A 17,116-nucleotide genomic window follows, 5' to 3' on the forward strand; every position below is an offset into this window, starting at 1 on the left:
GCCCCAACAATACAGCAAGGTTTAATAAAGATTCCAGGTGATTTCCTTATTATTTAATGTACAACTGTAGAATTATTAAATGTGAACAAACTTATTTTGGAACATTATGGTAGATCAGGACACTACGAGATAAAGTTGTATTTTCGTATTTTATATTTTCATAAAAATAGAGTCTGCAGTCTAGAGCTAATATTAATGCTGTCTCTGTTTAGGCAGAATATACAATGCAAAAAAAAAAAAAAACTCAAAATGTACTATTTTTGTACATGATACGATAAGTCATGTTGATATTTTTGTTTTTTTACAGTTATGTTTGAGCAAGACTCACCATGTTAGCAAATACAAACTTCTGATCTTTCTCTTGTAAAAGGAGGAGCACATCTGTGAGCAGCACAGCCACGACGTCTGTAGAGGGAGAGTACAACTGCTAGGCATCAAATACTTAATGATGTGCTTCAACTTTGATTATAAAAGAACTTCAGAAATGTCTTCTATGTTTTTTGTGTTAATGTTTCCCTTTGACAGGTAATTGGTGCAAAGTATGTTGTTACACAGGTTCTTAGGATCTTTTGGCATTTAGAAAAAGACGTTAAAGCCACTGCTGGCCCTTTAATAGTGCAGAAATTCACTGAGCTGTCAGTCACTTAATGCATCATTTCTTAAAATAAAAAAAACCCTAACCCTGTGTCTGTATATTTGGTAATAACTGCATCATACACATGGTTATAATGCAGGGGTGATGGCAAAAAAAAAAAAAAAAAAAAATCATAAGCCTAAACATGAAGGTCTTCCTCAATGGACACTGCTACAATTGATCAGAAATTTCAGCACATTATTACACAGAACACATTACAAATTTTCCACAATAACGTCCTGTTATATCCATGAAAATTTCTATATTACAACATTTTTTTTTCTAAATTGCTTACAGGAAAATTTACACAATTTTAAAATGTGAAAGAGATTATTAAAAAAAATAACCGTGTTAACCACTCGCCTGTTCTTTGGCAGAGCCAGATTTGTGGTTATGGAACAGCAATATAGAAAAAAATGGCAGTTGTAATACTCCATGTGACTACAATATGGTCCTCACACATTAACGATTTTAATTAAATGAAAGTTATAAAAATGAAAGTTTTCCAAGTTGTCATTGACAAAGTGAATATTCTGCTATACCCTGTGCTGGAGTGCCCATGGTAATTATCTTTGCTGCAGATCAACTCAAAGTCCTAATTTCTTTCGCAGACTCGGGCTGTTTGGGGTCTGACCTGAGATCATGTTTGTTTTTTTATTATGCTGTTCTTGGTAACATCATCAGATACGGTATGGCTGCATGATTTGGCACAGAAGTTAATTGGGTCAAATAATTAGTAACCAGTAGCTGTTCTGTACAGAGATGCGTCAGTATGTAATGAGCTGAATGATTTCAAACAACAAGAAAGACGATGCTGGGGCAGAAAAACTGGTCACGGACAGTCCTGACATGATTCAAGGAGCCACAGAGAGGGAGGGGGAGGAGAGGGAGTAATGCGGACATGGATGGATGGACAGACGGACGGATAGCAACACAGCAAAATTAGTTTGGATGTTGGACTGTGTCACCACAAAAAGTGTGGGTGTTAAACACCCACATCCCCCATCGATGGACAACAGTATGTCCGAGGTGACCCAGGCAAGCAGTCATGTAAAGCTCGCACAGTAACTTTATAAACAGGGTCCGACTCATGCTGGGTCGCTTGTGGCGTATATCATGTTTCGAAAGTATAATGTGCAGAAACAGGCATCCGGTTCTTTTTCATTTCATGCACCAGCTCCCATAAGGCTTGCCATAAACTTGGAGTTACGGCTATGTCACTTGCAGCTGCAGAGCACAAACTGGTTGCAGAAAAACACACTGTGTCATTGACAACAATGTAGGGAAAGAGTTTGGAGAAACAGTAACTGTTAAATGATGACTATGGTTCAGAGGAAGAGGTCTCCGTTCAGCAGCAATTATTATTTTTTTCCTTGCACACATATATTCCCCATTTTTTTTCTCCCATTATTAATTGCTCCACGGTGTCGGATTCCCATCACCCCTGTACAATGTCAACAAGTCCATCACAAACCTTTCTGTCTACCAGAGACCTTCCAGGTGACTGTGCCCTCATGTAGGAGTATCCTGTTACCCTGGAGCAGATCTTCTCTGCGGAACATCCGACCATCTTTCAGCCGACCTGGAACTTTTGGCTCCAACCGATGGCTGATCTCTCTCAGACGAGCAGCCTTCTCATATTCACTGACAAGAGCATCTACCCGGTAGATGGTGTCTTTGATCAGCCCCAAACCTTTTACTAGAGACTTGTACTCGTCTGTGTCAGCTGTAAGAAGCGTAAAAATCAACTGTCATACAGCCTTTATTTTCCATTTGTAAAAATGCCAATTAACCAACAAGAATTTCTGGAGGTTTAAGAAAGAACTGCAAAATAAAATCAAAGCAACGAGCAGTGACATTTTACCTTCAGTGTTCTGGATGAGCCGTTCCACCAGGATAGGGTATTTTGTGATGCGCTGGGTCACCAAAAGGAAACATTCAGGGATTCCCAAGCGTCGAACAAGAGGCAGCTGACCGATTTTCTATGAAAATGAGTTCCGTTAGCTCACAGTTAGATGACTTGGATAAAGCATCACAGGCATATTTTGATAAAAATCACTTATTGTGAAACAGCCCTTCTGATATTTTTGACAGATTTTATTCATAAATTCCAAAGCACTCTCTGTAATTCCTTTCATGATAGCTATAATTAAGTCTTTTCTATTCTCACAACAGATTTTAAGTATGCCACTTACTCTAATAAGAATCTGCAGCTTCTTGTTGTTCTGCATCTGGTCTTTGTAGAAGCCGATGGCTTCACTGTGATGGCTGCAAAATACACTGTAACTATCCATCATCTGCTCTCCCAAAAGACCTGAAAACTAATACAAAAAGAAGAGTTTACCATTTTGTGAACATGCAGAGTTTTCTAGCAACAATGCATCCTTATAATTTAATTCAAACACTAAAATCATAGCCAGGAGGAGAGGCAAGGGTCACAGAATCCTCAGATAAGACGTTGTGCTTTAAAGGTTAGCACAAAGTGCAGCTTGCATCCATCTTCCTACAGAGCATATCACCTTTGGTGCATCAATGTATGCCCATAGTACCCCCGCTTGTGCTTCATGTATGGGTAAAACTAAGAGCCAATAGTGAAATTTAAAAATCTAACAGCAACATGAATACTGTTGCTTGTCAAAGCAGCTGATACTTAAAAATTAGACTGATATATCTAGATGTGCTGACAGATGTCCACCATCAACAATGCTTCAAAATACCACAGAAAAAAAATAATGGAAATAAAATCAGTTTTTATACAGCACACATAACTGGAACAGACAGGAAAATTACAGTAACTGTCAAACACATACGCCTGTCTAACATGATGGAAAGGTCTGTGTGTGCATAAACTGCTCAGAAATAATTTACTGGCTCTGCTCCCTTTAAGATTAACAGCTGCAAAATATGTTAATGGAGAATAAACAATGTCTAAAAATGGAAAATTTCACCATCTTATCAGGTGCAAAACTATACAGTGGTTCAGATTCAGGTGGCCCTGTGTACGTTAGAAGTTTTCATTCTGGAAAAATGACTAATAAAAACAAGTGTGAATGAGATGCCTCTGACACAGTATCATATTTGTTCTCATAGAGCAAACACACCCACTTGTGGCATTTTACAGAGTGTTATAGACATAACAGCTATTCCATGTGATACCCATTTCCTGTAGATGTCGCATGAACAGAAACAGACTGGAGTGGATAGATGGGAATAGATGAAGAGTGGTGTGTGACTACCTTTACTTGTTTTAGAGAAATGTTTCATGAGAAAGTATCTTTGACTCCCTGACTGTTTAATTGACAGTCAAACGTCAGCTGGATCTAAAAGTGACAACCGTAATGAGTATAGAGCAGATATTCTGAACCCCTGCTCTACCTTACCTGATTTATGAGGATATCCCCCAGTTGTGTGATGTAGTAGTTGTTTGTGTCCGTCTCCTCCTGACTCTGGATCTGGCGCTCTTTGAGACAGTTGAGGAAGTGCTGGTGGAGGCTGAGCAGAGCTTCCACTCTGGGGAAAAGCCGTTCCAGTCTGGCTTCATCTATGATAAGCGACTGCTTCAGCTCATGCATGTAGACGTGGAGAGTAGTTTTTAAGGTACGCACATGGTGCATCTCCGTCTGGATCAACTCTAGGAAATATGGGGTGGAAGAAGAAATGTGTTATCAGACAAGAAATCTCATAATCACAGGTTTCTGTTCTTTGCTTGAAAAGTGAAATACACTTTGCAGCTGGTGATTAAGCATTCATCTTTTTCAGTCGGTGATTGACAACATAACATTCTGTGTATATAAACGCAGTGATTGTATGATACACAGATATTAAAAATGAAAGCTGATTTGCAGGTTATGAGATCATTTTGACAAATTATCATCAGATAATACAAAAACTGACTTAGAGAAAGACCACCCCCAGACGTTGCGTGTTTCAGCCTACCATAGATAACATCCTGTCTTTTAACAGCCTCTTTGCTCAGAGCCTTCAGGTAGTTCTGGTCCACAGCAAGGCTCCAGGACTCTGCCTCCAGATTCTGGGCATCAAGCTCAAGGTCACCTCTCAGCTGAACATAATGGGAGTCTGGAAGTTCCACAAACAGACACGTTATGGCTTGAATCCCATAAATATAGCTTGTAGTCTGTGGTCATAGGACCATGTGATTCAATGATTCATTCCTGGTCATGCACAAATAATTTCTCTCCTTGATTTCTACTGTGTTTTTCATTGTAGGTAATTACAATCTTATCTATAAAAATAAATATTTCATGAATTTCCTAAAATGGAGACATTTGTTAGATAATTGTCATGATTAATTCTGAAACTAACACTCCTTGTTTGGGCTGCTGAATACTTTTTAATAAAAGTCCAAAATACACCACATTTTAGCACCATAACAAGGTCCAATGACAGGTGGATGTAAAATATATTTAATACAGTCAAACATGTCCTGAATTTAAGGAGTAAATTGATCTTATCGACGAGCTCTGATCTGTCTGTAATTCTTGCTACAGCATCACATTGTCTTTATTATTAGTTTAATAATAAAGATAACAGATCAAAGTTTCACTAAATTTTTTACAAGCCACTTCTTCAGTGAAGCTTCATCATACAACTGATATTTAAACAAAAGGTATACTGAGCTTTCAGTAGCTCCTCATCCTGCTGACAGCAACTGACTGACCTTCTAAGTTGATGGGCTCAGCCAAGAAGGACGGCAGCGGCACAGAGTCCTCAGAGGAGACCCTCAAATGCAGGCCTTCAGCCTCATCCATCTGTGCTGCACCAGACGTGGTTGCTATGTGATGAGATAAGGCTCAACAGGTAAATTAAAATGTGATGTCAGCACAAAAATATACACAAAGAAAAAACCCCCACAGATTACTGTTGCAGGTGTTCAGTGTTGGAAAACTTTCATCTTATGGTCTTAATTACCCAATAGCAAGAAGGACAAATGTGAACAAAAATGACTCAGAATCAGGAATTAGATGACAAATCTGTCAGACCCTGAACAAAACTGGAAAACTTGAGACTAGATCAGAATTTGAGGCTGCTGACTTTCAGTCTGGGGAAAAATCAAAGTCATTTTTAGCTGCAGTGTCTTTTTTTTTTTTAGCATCAGTTATCACCAACCTGGGGTTTTTGTTTCTGAATGAAAAGGAAGCAGGTTGAGGACTGGACTGTCGCAGGGAGACAGTCATGCCTGGTCTATGAAGTCCGGCAGGAAGGCCATTAGAGGCTGGAGGACAAACGCTCTCCCCAGTGCTGAGAGAGAACAGCAGTCTGTTAACAATATGGACAGAAAGACAGAGAGTGTCTCAGAAATTATCAGAAATGTCAACTAGTACAAAACTGGACAGAGCAAATAACTGAAGTTAAATTGACATGTAGTAGGTTTTGACCCTTTGCTTCCATTTTCCTTTTTATACATGAGCTTTTTTTGGATGAAATACAACTAATGAATAAAAAAAAAAATCACCATTTTAAATGTTTTATTTAGTTTAAATTTTGTTCTGGTAAAGAGTTAATCTATAGAAAGAGAAATCCTGATTATTACAACTATTTCTACATCAGGTGAGAGAAAATTACTCAGCTTTAAGAGTTCTCAAATATTACTTAAAAACACTGGGTACCTTTCATTTGGAAATTAGGACAAATCCACCTCTGTAGAGGACACTATAAAACATGACTGTAAATGTTTATTTGACTTTAAAATTTAATTGCTAATAAATCAATAAAATCAACCTAATTATTGCTTATTCTATTTAAAAGTTCAAATCTTGAAGGTTTAAAGGCTTCAGGTGGCTCCAGCTTGATCCATCTTTAGATTATTTTTTCTTAATCTAATGGAAATGGGGGTGACACATTAATTCATCCCAACAGCCATCTTCCATCTGAAACCTGATCTTTTCAAAGCATCGAAACATGAGTGGATGACACTACAAGCAAACGAGGTAAACTTTTTAAGTGAACAATGTACAGCTAAGACCTCACAGAAAATAACCACAAAGTCAGAAACATTATGAATATTCATATGCCTGAGCAAATTGTGATAAACCAAAACAAAATTACATTTTTATCCTCGCCTAATTGTTTTTTTTTTTTTTTTTTTTAAGTCTACACAGTGGAAAACATCATGATAGAAATGATTCAATGCATAAAGATGTCTATGTATTCAGCAACGCCTTGACTACATCTGTACTAAGTTACATAAAATAGCACAACCTTCAGAGATTTTATGAAGCTTTTAGTGTGGATAATACCAGGCGGACGCTCTATTTGGCCATGTGGATACCCGAGCTGTCCCACATAGGTATTTTACTTCTTGGAAGGGAATCTGGCTACAAAATACTGTGTGCTTACAATTCATGATTTGGCCCTGGCATTTAGCTTCCTGTTATCAGTTTGAAGCTGAGTGCATAAAGTTTCTACCTCCTTGAGCCACGAGTGAAGTGTCAGGTTTTTCTTCAAGCAATGACCGTCTGTTGTTGTGGCTAGCGACGGTTGTTTGGACTGCCGTTATATACAGTTTTTACCACTGTGCACAGTGTATAATCAATAAGTATAGAGAAATCAACAAGATGGCCTTGAATGGTAGCATATGAAATGCTGGTGCATGACACAGTTTCACTACTATGGATAAGTATGCTGTGAATTTTAGTCAACGGATAGTGTGGAAAGACTGAAAATGACCATGAAATGGTAAGGAAATAAAATATATTGCTTTTTATAACAACGGTTTTGGGATTTGGTGATATCCTGTGGGGTAAACATGCAATCTGATGCGCTGGCGGTGAAATGCGAAGGTTGGCTTTGTGTGTGCTTTGAGACTGACGTGAGGTGGTCGGCCAAGATAAGATAATGCTTGGCATCATCTAAAAGTGCAGCTTTTCTAGTTTCACAGCAGTGTTGTTTTAGTCAACGATGACAAATTTATTTTGTTGACGAACCTTTATTTTAATGATGATAATGAGACAGTGACGAGCTAAAAATGGCTCTCTGATGACTAAAACATGACGAGACGTTTGTGAGATTTCATTGATGAGACGAAAATGTTCAAGGGCTGATTGTCCAACATTAAAAATCCACAACATTTCTGCCTATTGTGAGCGCAGTCTGTCAGTCAGCAATGCTGCTGCTCCTTGGCCACGCCCACCACCAGACGTGCAGCGCACACACAGAGAAGCAGTTTATTCACTCATAGATGAATCATGGCGGCAGCCTCGACGGAGGGGTTTGGTGGAAGCGACGAAACGATATGTGGACTTATTTTAACTATAATCCATCATAATTTCACTGGCAGACTAGGTCAACTTGAGCATGTCTTCCTCATCCATTGCTTATATTTTGGGCATGTGTATCTTCAGGGTGGAGTATTGCAGTTCAGAAAATTCTCAGAAATAAAGCCACAGTTACCAAAATAAGGATGTTGTTGCTCTTTGCTTTTTTGGAGTAATTGATTCCACAGTTAGCACTTTATCTGTGCAATGCATAACCCTAAGTAGATCAGAAAGTATTTGCTGTTAGTTGGAAACCTAAGTCTAAAACCATTCCTTTTAACTTTGTAATTATTGATGAAAATAACCAAACAACAAGCTCACAATGTGTTGCTATATGTTAAACTTATAGATCTGCTATTTTCTTGTGTGACATTTTTGTATGATGAAGTAGGGCATGAATTAGTGAAAAAAGCTGAAATATAGAAATAAAAGGTTTCTGCCCAACAGCAATTAAGTATAGCATGGCAGCATTGAATCCCAGTTGATGGGACAGTCTTGGCTAAAGCTATCAGTCTGGTAAAGGATCTGTTGTTATGCAAAAGCATCAGAGTTAACTTATTTAATGAATTGCAATACTTGTTGTAACCTGTCCACCTTGACTGCACTTTCTAAAATGTGTTATTGACCTAAATCCATTTATTAAAAGACTAATTCTTTTTTTTATTTGACTAAAACCTTTGAGTTTTTGTTGACTAAAACTGGACTAAAACTATCAAACTAATGACTAAAATGTGACTAAAACTAATAAGCATTTTCTTGTATGAGAAACATTAAAAATAGCATACCCCTACATCACTAAAATAACATTTTACACACATGATCTTGTGCATACAGAAGCAAGAAGGGGTTAAAGAGACATTCTGGATGCATTAAACAGCAAGATGTGACAATTATAAATGCCACATCCTTTCAAATCCAAATTATATCTTCAAATGTTTCACTGCTTTCAAATGACATTTAGAAAATTCTAATCTCCTAGTTTGTGAGACAAAATTACTTACCCTCTTCATATATACTTCAGCATTTTTGTTTTCCAAGTTGACTTCCTCGTTTTCCTGGTGACGCAGAGGGGAAAAAACACCAGGAGGAAAATCTTGTTAAACCAGTGGATGAAAACAAAAGAGGAAAACGGAAAATAAACGACACAGACTGTTCCCCAGGTCAGAGGCTGACGAGCGTCTGATGGGGTGTGCATGTTAATGGGCCCTTGAGGGTGAATGAGAACGATCCACTATTGGGTATAAACAGTTCCTCTGAATTCAACAGCAGCGGCAGAGAGATGCACAAAGAAAATGTTTCATCTTTTAGGATGACCAGTTCATTTATTTGTATCTAAATTTACTACTTTCTACATGAGTTTCATAAACAGTTTGAACAGCAGAGCAGTAGTCGTTTAAAGTCAGACACACCTAAACACACACACGGTAACTTCACTGACAAAATAATGACAGAAAAAAAAAAAAAAAACACAGCAGCTCTCTTGTTGGTCTTATCTATTTCACTAGAAAACCACCAGGGCATATGAATTTTTGCACCACACCATTAAGAGAGGCTTAAACAAAATTGCAAAGTTTTTTTTTTTAGATTTAATAATAGTAAGACCTTGAGCATTTAAAATCAAATCATAAATGTGTGGACTTTGTGGAAAAGTCAAATCCCCATTAGAAAACAGCTCTTTGCTGTTTTGGATTATAGGCTTCTAGCCTAAATGACTTTGGGCCATTATGCTAGCTTTACGTACATACCTAATTATGTAAGTAAAGGAAGCTTAGTGTATGTACGTTTCACACGTCACTGCCCCCATACTTTAATGTGTCCTTGCCGTTAGCATTGTTGTTAGCTAATATATCCACCAGAGGGCAGTGCAGAGGTCAGAGTTCACGTCTGAGTTTTGCTGTCAGTTTCAGACAAGGGCAAACATGACAATGGTGGCAAAGATCATGATTATGTGCATTCTTGGAAACCGACATAAAAAGAGGCTGCACAGTGCAGCCATTAAATACACTGCGGCGGCTTCTTCTTTGTTCCTTTCACCGGTAGCACATCAGCTACACAGCTCAACACTGCCCTGCGGTTTCCAGTAGTACAACTCCCAGGCCTTGCATCATCATCTCGCTTTCTCCTAAAATCTTGCTTTTAAGCCTTATGGTTTTTAATGACAAATATACACATTTATGTGGTTGTATGGCTCGGTTGAAACTTCTAAGTGGCAGCCACACCTCAAAATGATTCACCCACACTGGGCGGAGAAACAAGAGAGCTGCATGAAATACATACCATACCCTGCAAAGAGAAAAACAAGACCAGCAAGTCTGCCAAGTATCCTGTCGAGGATGGACAGATTTAGGAGAGTGGGAGGGGTAAAGTTGTTTGTGTGAAGTAGTTTTACTTAATCAGACCCTAACCGCAGCAATATTCAGACTATTATAACCGTACAAAAGTCAGTTACTAATGTTCGGTGATTTAAGCATAAACCAACAAACCACATTCAACAGCTATGAAACCAGACCAGTTAGCTAAGTCATGTCTTCAAAACCTGAATTATACACAAATGATCCATGTTTCTTTTCCACAAAAACCCTCAAGAGTGTACACATCTCACATAATCAAATAAAGGAAGACTTAGTCTTAAAACAGAAACACCTGATGACAATGAAATCTAACCAGTTCATGCTTCCACTCACATTAACAGCCTTGAGACCGTTTACTTATTAACCTCTAGTTAGTGGCCGTTTTTTCTTCTGTGTAATATGCTTCAAACACATGCCATTGTTTCTGTCAGTGGTCACAGATAATCCTGAGAATGAGTGCATGCCTGTAGCCTCAGGTAACCTGCACCACTTTCACACTACAAACATAAGAACAAGTTAAAAATAGGGGGGGTGGGTATCAGTACTTTCATTCCTGTTTGATATTCTGGTGTTTGCCATTACAAACGTAGACATTTATATTACTATTCAGACGACCATGGCCTCAATTCATTTCAGTACAACATTGAAAATTAATAATAACCTACACGAATAGGTCATAAGACCAAAGGATGTTTGAGGACTTTGGTATCATGTTGTGGATGATAGGTCTACAAAATGAAAACATAATCTTGAAGTACTGTAGACAATATGAGAGGTCATATGCTCAAGCTTCAGAAATACAACTGTGGCTGTTTTGCAGTTTGCAAAACAACCACAATCTCAAGTATGTGACTTGTGATCAAAGGGTTACCACATGAAAAACCACTGGGATGATTATATAATTGAATGGTAATTTTATATCTAAATTGATAATGCCCAGAGATTACCAAAACCTCACAAAAGCTGATAATTTTGTATATTTCTTGCATCTTTATTCAATATATTCAGAATATTTAAACATTTTGTATGTAAAATTTAATTTAGATCTTACCGGAGATAATCTTAAACCTGCAGTTTCACCCTAAAAAAAAGAAAAAAAAATTTTTTTTTAAAACTTTTACTTAATGAGCCATTGTCTCAGCTAGCATTAGCTTCTAGCTCACTTCTAATTCAATTGACTGAATATAAGAAATTGCTAAATTGGCATCTTTTTTTTATTATTAATGAAACCCTGAAACTTTGAGATGTTTCCATTCAAAATTTTAACTTATGACAATCTGAAAAAATCCATTTAAATTAAGTGTATTCTGGCTAAAGATTTCTTTGAACATCCTAGTTTAATGAACATTACTAGAGCAGATTTAACAAGGTTTAAAATGCTTTTGAAAACTCAGCTATATATAAAAGGCCACTTCAATTCTTAAATTTAAGTGGTGGCCTCAGATTTATTTTCACCGTCTCATTTAGATGTTTATTTTGTACTCTTGTAATCTTAAAGCTGTAGTTTCAACTGCTAAATTGCCAAGGTTTACATATCACCATGTGCTATTAATAAAAGTTATTTTTTAGTTAAATCCTCTGTATGGAAGGTTCGTTCATTCATTCATTCATTCATAATCATAAGGTTTACAAAAAAAAAAAAAAAAAAAAAAAAAAAGTTTAAAATTATTTACATTACAAGCTCAAAATATATTCTACTGCAAGTAATAATAATTTGTGGTGACATGTTTCCCAAAGTATGGTTCAGTATTGTTTACTGCTAAGCTCAATGTGGTGGTGATACTGGACTCATGGAATGAGTGACAAAGTAAATCACTCAATCATCATGAAAAAGTGTTTTCCTTACTCATTACATCACTTTTCCATCTAAAATAATATAATGACAAAATAATATAATGACTAATATTATTTAGTATTAGCGGTAAACAACACTGAGCAATACTTTAAGAAATTTGTCTATGACTGAATTCCAATGTGCTCTTTGTTTAGAAAGCCAGGCAAGCTATGCATGCTAGTTGTTAGTTTGTTTTGCACTGAATAAAGTTGATGAGTTTTTTTCTTTTTTGTGTGTATATGTGTTAAAAAATTACGAATAAGTGAGGGTGCTTTGATTGATTCATACTGCTTTTTTTTTTTAAATTAGCTTTAGGATTCTTATTAGCTTACAGTTTTGGATCTGTTTTGTCAGTTTTTGTCTGTTTTTGTCAGAGTTGATGCTGCTCAAGTGCAGAACCCAAAAGTTTCCTGATGATGGATATTTTCCTTTTTAATTGTTAAATAACAAATTTGAAAGGTAGGTCTGTTTAAATTAATTCAATCTGTGGATTTCACAGTCATTTTAGATTTATATGGTTTGTCATCAGCTGCATTCTTATAAATATTTTCAAGTACTAACTGGGTTAACTGCACTCGAGTAGAAAATCTGAATAAACTTCTGAAATGTTGCTTTAAAGAAAAACATGCAGTTTGGTTCACTAGTTGGCTTAAAGAGAATAAACTAAGGGGCGTGACTGTAATGAACTGCAGAGCAGCTGCTAATCTTATTTATATTGTATAATATAGACACAAATGTTGCTCCATATAAACGTATATCATGTTTAAACAGCTGCCATGTTACAGTTCTAACAAAGACAGGCTTCATGATTACAGAGGAGCTTTTGCTCTGTCAGTTACATGATGTATTCCAGCAGGAATGGGAATGTCAGGAATGCCAAGGTATGAGTATCTGACCCGGATTCATTACGTTTCCCGTTGAGACTGTGTCAGATTAAATCAACAGACAGGTGCTTCGGAGCGTGAGAGCGGAGAAGGGAGTGGCTGCAGGTGACTATTCATGTAGCCCAACGGCTGCTACTGGTCGGTATATGATACTGAACATACTTTAGCCTCAAAAGTGACAACTTACGGGAACGTCAAATTAACGGAGGACTGCTGGAATTGTGTGACTGTCTCAAGTAAAATGAAAACTTAAAGAAAAAATTTTCTCGCAAGTTTTGCAGCGTTAAAACAAACAAAACACAACAAAAGCCAGCTTTCATTTTAAATATGATGAAGTCACGTAATGTTTTTATTGTCTGAATATGCTAGCTAGCCGAGGTTAACGTAGCAGCGTATGTTAGCTACCTGTAGTCGTTTCCCAACTTGTTAAAATTATTAATAGGATCTTGACAACAGTTCAGACTTACTTGTAATGAAGAAGGAAGCCTCGAAAGTAAGAAACTACGCTCTGCTTCCTTCCAGGCAGACAGAGGAGTTGTGTCTTTCAACAGTTTCCACTAAACAGAAAAAGAGAGTGAGGATGCCTCTGGAGGAACAAGTGCACAATTAAGAAAGCAGAAAAAAGAGTAAACTGAGCTGGAGGTGGTGTCACAAAAGAAATTCCAGCCTCCTCTCTGGATGGCCCTCCTCCTCCCATCTGAGCATTGTGGGAATCGCTTGGTTCAGTGGGTCCGCTCCATTAGAGGCAGCGGGTGGGTCAAAGACGAGGAGTTTAAATGGTGGGGGATTAGGGGAAAATGAAAGAAAAAGCGTTTTTGCTGGTGAAAAGGGTTTATCAAAACAAATAAGGCATGGATATTTTGGAACGAAGTTGATTAAATAAAAGTGATAATTTTGCACGCATTAGGCAGTAGTCTGCAAAGTGCAGCAGTGTCCGATGATAGGGCTCTTAAAACGGGCGTTTTCTCCCAACAAGCCGTCGGTATGGAAAGCCGTTTTATTCAAAATTAAATAAATAGAAAAATAACTAAATTATTGAATATATATATATATATATATATATATATATATATATATATATATATATATATATATATATATATAAATAAATATATAAATAAATAAATATATATATACATATATATATATATATATATTTATTTATATATACATTTACTTATTTATATATATATATATATATATATATATTTATTTATTTATATATACATTTACTTATTTATATATATATATTTACTTATTTATATACATATATGAAATGAAATGAAATGAAATGAAAAATACTTTATTAATCCCAAAGGGAAATTCAATATTGTAGTAGTAGTAATTTTTTTAGTAAAACAATCACATTAATTAATTAAGGGCTTTGTTCTTCAGCCTGATAGCTGCTGGAAGGAAGGATCTTCTGTATCTCTCTGTCTTGCATCGGACTTGAACAAGCCTCCCACTGAACACACTCTGTTGTTTCGTCACGGCGTTGTGTAGAGGGTGTGAAGGATCTTCCATTATCTTCGTCAGCTTGTACAGAATTCTTTTTTTGATGATCAACTCCAGCGGCTCCAGAGTTACTCCAAGCACAGAACCGGCTTTCTTGATCAGTTTGTTAATTCTTTTCAAGTCTCTGGTTCTGATGCCGCTGCCCCAGCAGATTGCTGCAAAGCTGATTGCACTTTCAACAACAGACCTGTAGAACATTTGCAACATTTTGGTGCAGACGTTAAAAGATCTCAGCTTCCTTAAGAAGTAGAGTCTGCTCTGACCTTTCTTGTAAATGTACTCAGTGTTGCTTTTCCACTCAAGTCTGTTGTCCAGCTGAACTCCAAGGTACTTGTATTCCTCCACCACCTCCACCTCCTCTCCCATGATGGAAACACTTCTATGTGTGTTCTTGTTCCTCCTGAAGTCAACAATCATCTCCTTTGTTTTCTTGGTATTCAAGATGAGATGATTGTCACCGCACCATTTCACAAACTGACCGACCAGTTCTCTGTACTCTGCTTCTTGTCCATCACTGATACACCCAACAACTGCTGAGTCATCAGAGTATTTCTGCAGATGACAGAACTCAGAGTTGTACTGGAAGTCTGAGGTGTACAGCGTGAATAGAAATGGTGAAAGTACAGTCCCTTGTGGTGTTCCAGTGCAGCTGACCACCATCTCAGACACACAACCTTTCAGTCTCACAAACTGTGGTCTGTTTGTGAGGTAGTCGTAAATCCAGGTGGTTGTGGAGGGATCCACCTGGAATTTCTGCAGCTTCTCACACAGCAGAGGAGGCTGAATCGTATTAAAAGCACTTGAGAAATCAAAGAACATGACCCTCAAAGTGCTGCCTGACTGGTCCAGATGAGAGTGGGCTCTCTGAAGCAGGTATATGATGGCATCTTCAACCCCAAGCCCATTACGGTATGCAAACTGTAATGGGTCCTGAAAGGTGTTCACCTGCTTGCTGAGGTGAGCCAGTAAGAGTCTCTCCAGGACTTTCATGACGTGAGATGTCAGGGCGACTGGTCTGTAGTCTTTTGGTTCAGCTGGTTGTGGTTTTTTAGGCACTGGAACAAGGCAGGATGTTTTCCACAGCACCGGGATTCTTTTCTGGCTCAGGCTGGTGTTGAACAGGTGCTGGAGAATCGGACATAGCTGTTTTGAGCAGGTCTTGAGAACTCTGGGACTGACACCATCTGGACCTGCAGCCTTGTTCTGGTTCAGTTTCACCAGTTGTTGCATGACTTGGTTACAGGAGACAGACAGAGTGGAGGTGGAGGCAGAGGAGGTTTCAGGAAGTCCTGATGTGGAGGGAGATGAGGTTGTGTCCAGGTCCTTGACTGAGCTGCAGGGTGACAGAGTGGAGGTGTGACAGGAAAGCTGTGGGCTCATGGAGGGTGTGTGGCTAGGTGGGGTTGAAGCAGGAGGTGAGCTAAACCTATTGAAGAACATGTTCAGTTCATTCGCTCTGTCCAGACCTCCATCAGTCTGATCCTCCTTTATCCCGAAGCCAGTGATCTTCTTCATTCCTGACCACACATCCCTCACATTGTTTTTCTGAAGCTTACTTTCCAACTTCTTCCTGTAGTCCTCCTTGCACTTCTTCATTTGTGTTTTAAGTTGTTTTTGTGTGGACTTCAATAACTCCCTGTCTCCATCCCTAAAAGCTTTCTTTTTGATGTTCAGCAGCTTTTTCAGGTCACTGGTGATCCAGGGTTTGTTATTGGGGAAGCACCTCACTGTTCTTGTTGGAACGGTGTTGTCCACACAGAAGTTAATATAATCTGTCACACACTCAGTCAAGGCATTGATGTCATCTCCATGAGGTTCACATAGGACGTTCCAGTCTGTAGCCTCGAAGCATCCTCTCAGAGCATCTTCAGCTTCATTAGACCAGGTTCTAATAGCCTTTCTAATGACTGGTTGTTGCTGAACGATGGGCTTGTAGGAGGAGGAGAGAAGAACTAGGTTATGGTCTGATCTTCCTAAAGGTGGCAGGGCAAAGGAGCTGTATGCATTTTTAATATTTGCATAAAATAAGTCCAACGTTTTGTTTTCTCTGGTGGAGCAGCTGACAAACTGTTGGAAAGTTGGTAGAGTTGCAGAGAGGGAGATGTTGTTAAAATCTCCAGAGATCGCCACAAATGCGTTTGGATGTTGTGTTTGAAGCCTGGCCACTACAGAGTTAATGACATCACAGGCTGCGTCTGGAGCGGTACCAGGTAATATATATACCGCTACCAGAATAACGCATGTGAACTCTCTGGGTAAATAATACGGGCGGAGACTCACAGCTAGCAGTTCAATGTCTCTATTGCAGATCTTCTCTTTAACAGTGACATGTTCAGGATGACACCAGCGCTGGTTTACCAGCACCGCAATTCCACCTCCCTTCAGCTTCCCGCTGAGTTGTTTATTGCGGTCTGTACGGACCGTCCTGAAGCCGTGTACAGACGCATTACAGTCTGGGATGTGTTCATGCAGCCATGTCTCGGTGAAGCACATAATACTGCACTCTCTGTATTCTTTAAGAGACCTGGTTAGCACCTGAAGTTCATCAATTTTGTTAACTAGCGATCTCACGTTTCCCATAACAACCGTTGGAAGAAACGGTTTGAATCGCCACCGTTTTTCTC

General features: G+C 38.2%; 1 protein-coding gene across 2 annotated transcripts in view; it reads right to left on the bottom strand.

The window, feature by feature from the left end:
• Window positions 1–13,674, bottom strand: part of arhgef18a (rho/rac guanine nucleotide exchange factor (GEF) 18a) — a 28,715-nt gene extending 15,041 nt beyond the window's left edge. Inside the window, exons 1-10 of one of the 2 annotated variants that reach the window (XM_041993693.1) lie at window positions 13,445–13,674; window positions 8,910–8,963; window positions 5,762–5,893; window positions 5,313–5,426; window positions 4,571–4,711; window positions 4,015–4,265; window positions 2,830–2,955; window positions 2,499–2,616; window positions 2,109–2,360; window positions 329–405 (exon numbers count right to left, since the gene is read on the bottom strand). In XM_041993693.1, the coding sequence (XP_041849627.1) occupies window positions 329–405; window positions 2,109–2,360; window positions 2,499–2,616; window positions 2,830–2,955; window positions 4,015–4,265; window positions 4,571–4,711; window positions 5,313–5,403 (1,056 nt within the window). In that variant the 5' untranslated portion in view covers window positions 5,404–5,426; window positions 5,762–5,893; window positions 8,910–8,963; window positions 13,445–13,674. Of the gene's footprint in view, window positions 1–328; window positions 406–2,108; window positions 2,361–2,498; window positions 2,617–2,829; window positions 2,956–4,014; window positions 4,266–4,570; window positions 4,712–5,312; window positions 5,427–5,761; window positions 5,912–8,909; window positions 8,964–13,444 lie in introns of both variants that reach the window. The other variant, XM_041993692.1, reaches the window with a different exon arrangement.
• Window positions 13,675–17,116: the final 3,442 nt, after the last annotated feature.

This window comes from Melanotaenia boesemani, chromosome 8 (genome assembly GCF_017639745.1).
Source record: "Melanotaenia boesemani isolate fMelBoe1 chromosome 8, fMelBoe1.pri, whole genome shotgun sequence".
NCBI classification, from domain to species: Eukaryota; Metazoa; Chordata; class Actinopteri; order Atheriniformes; family Melanotaeniidae; genus Melanotaenia; species Melanotaenia boesemani.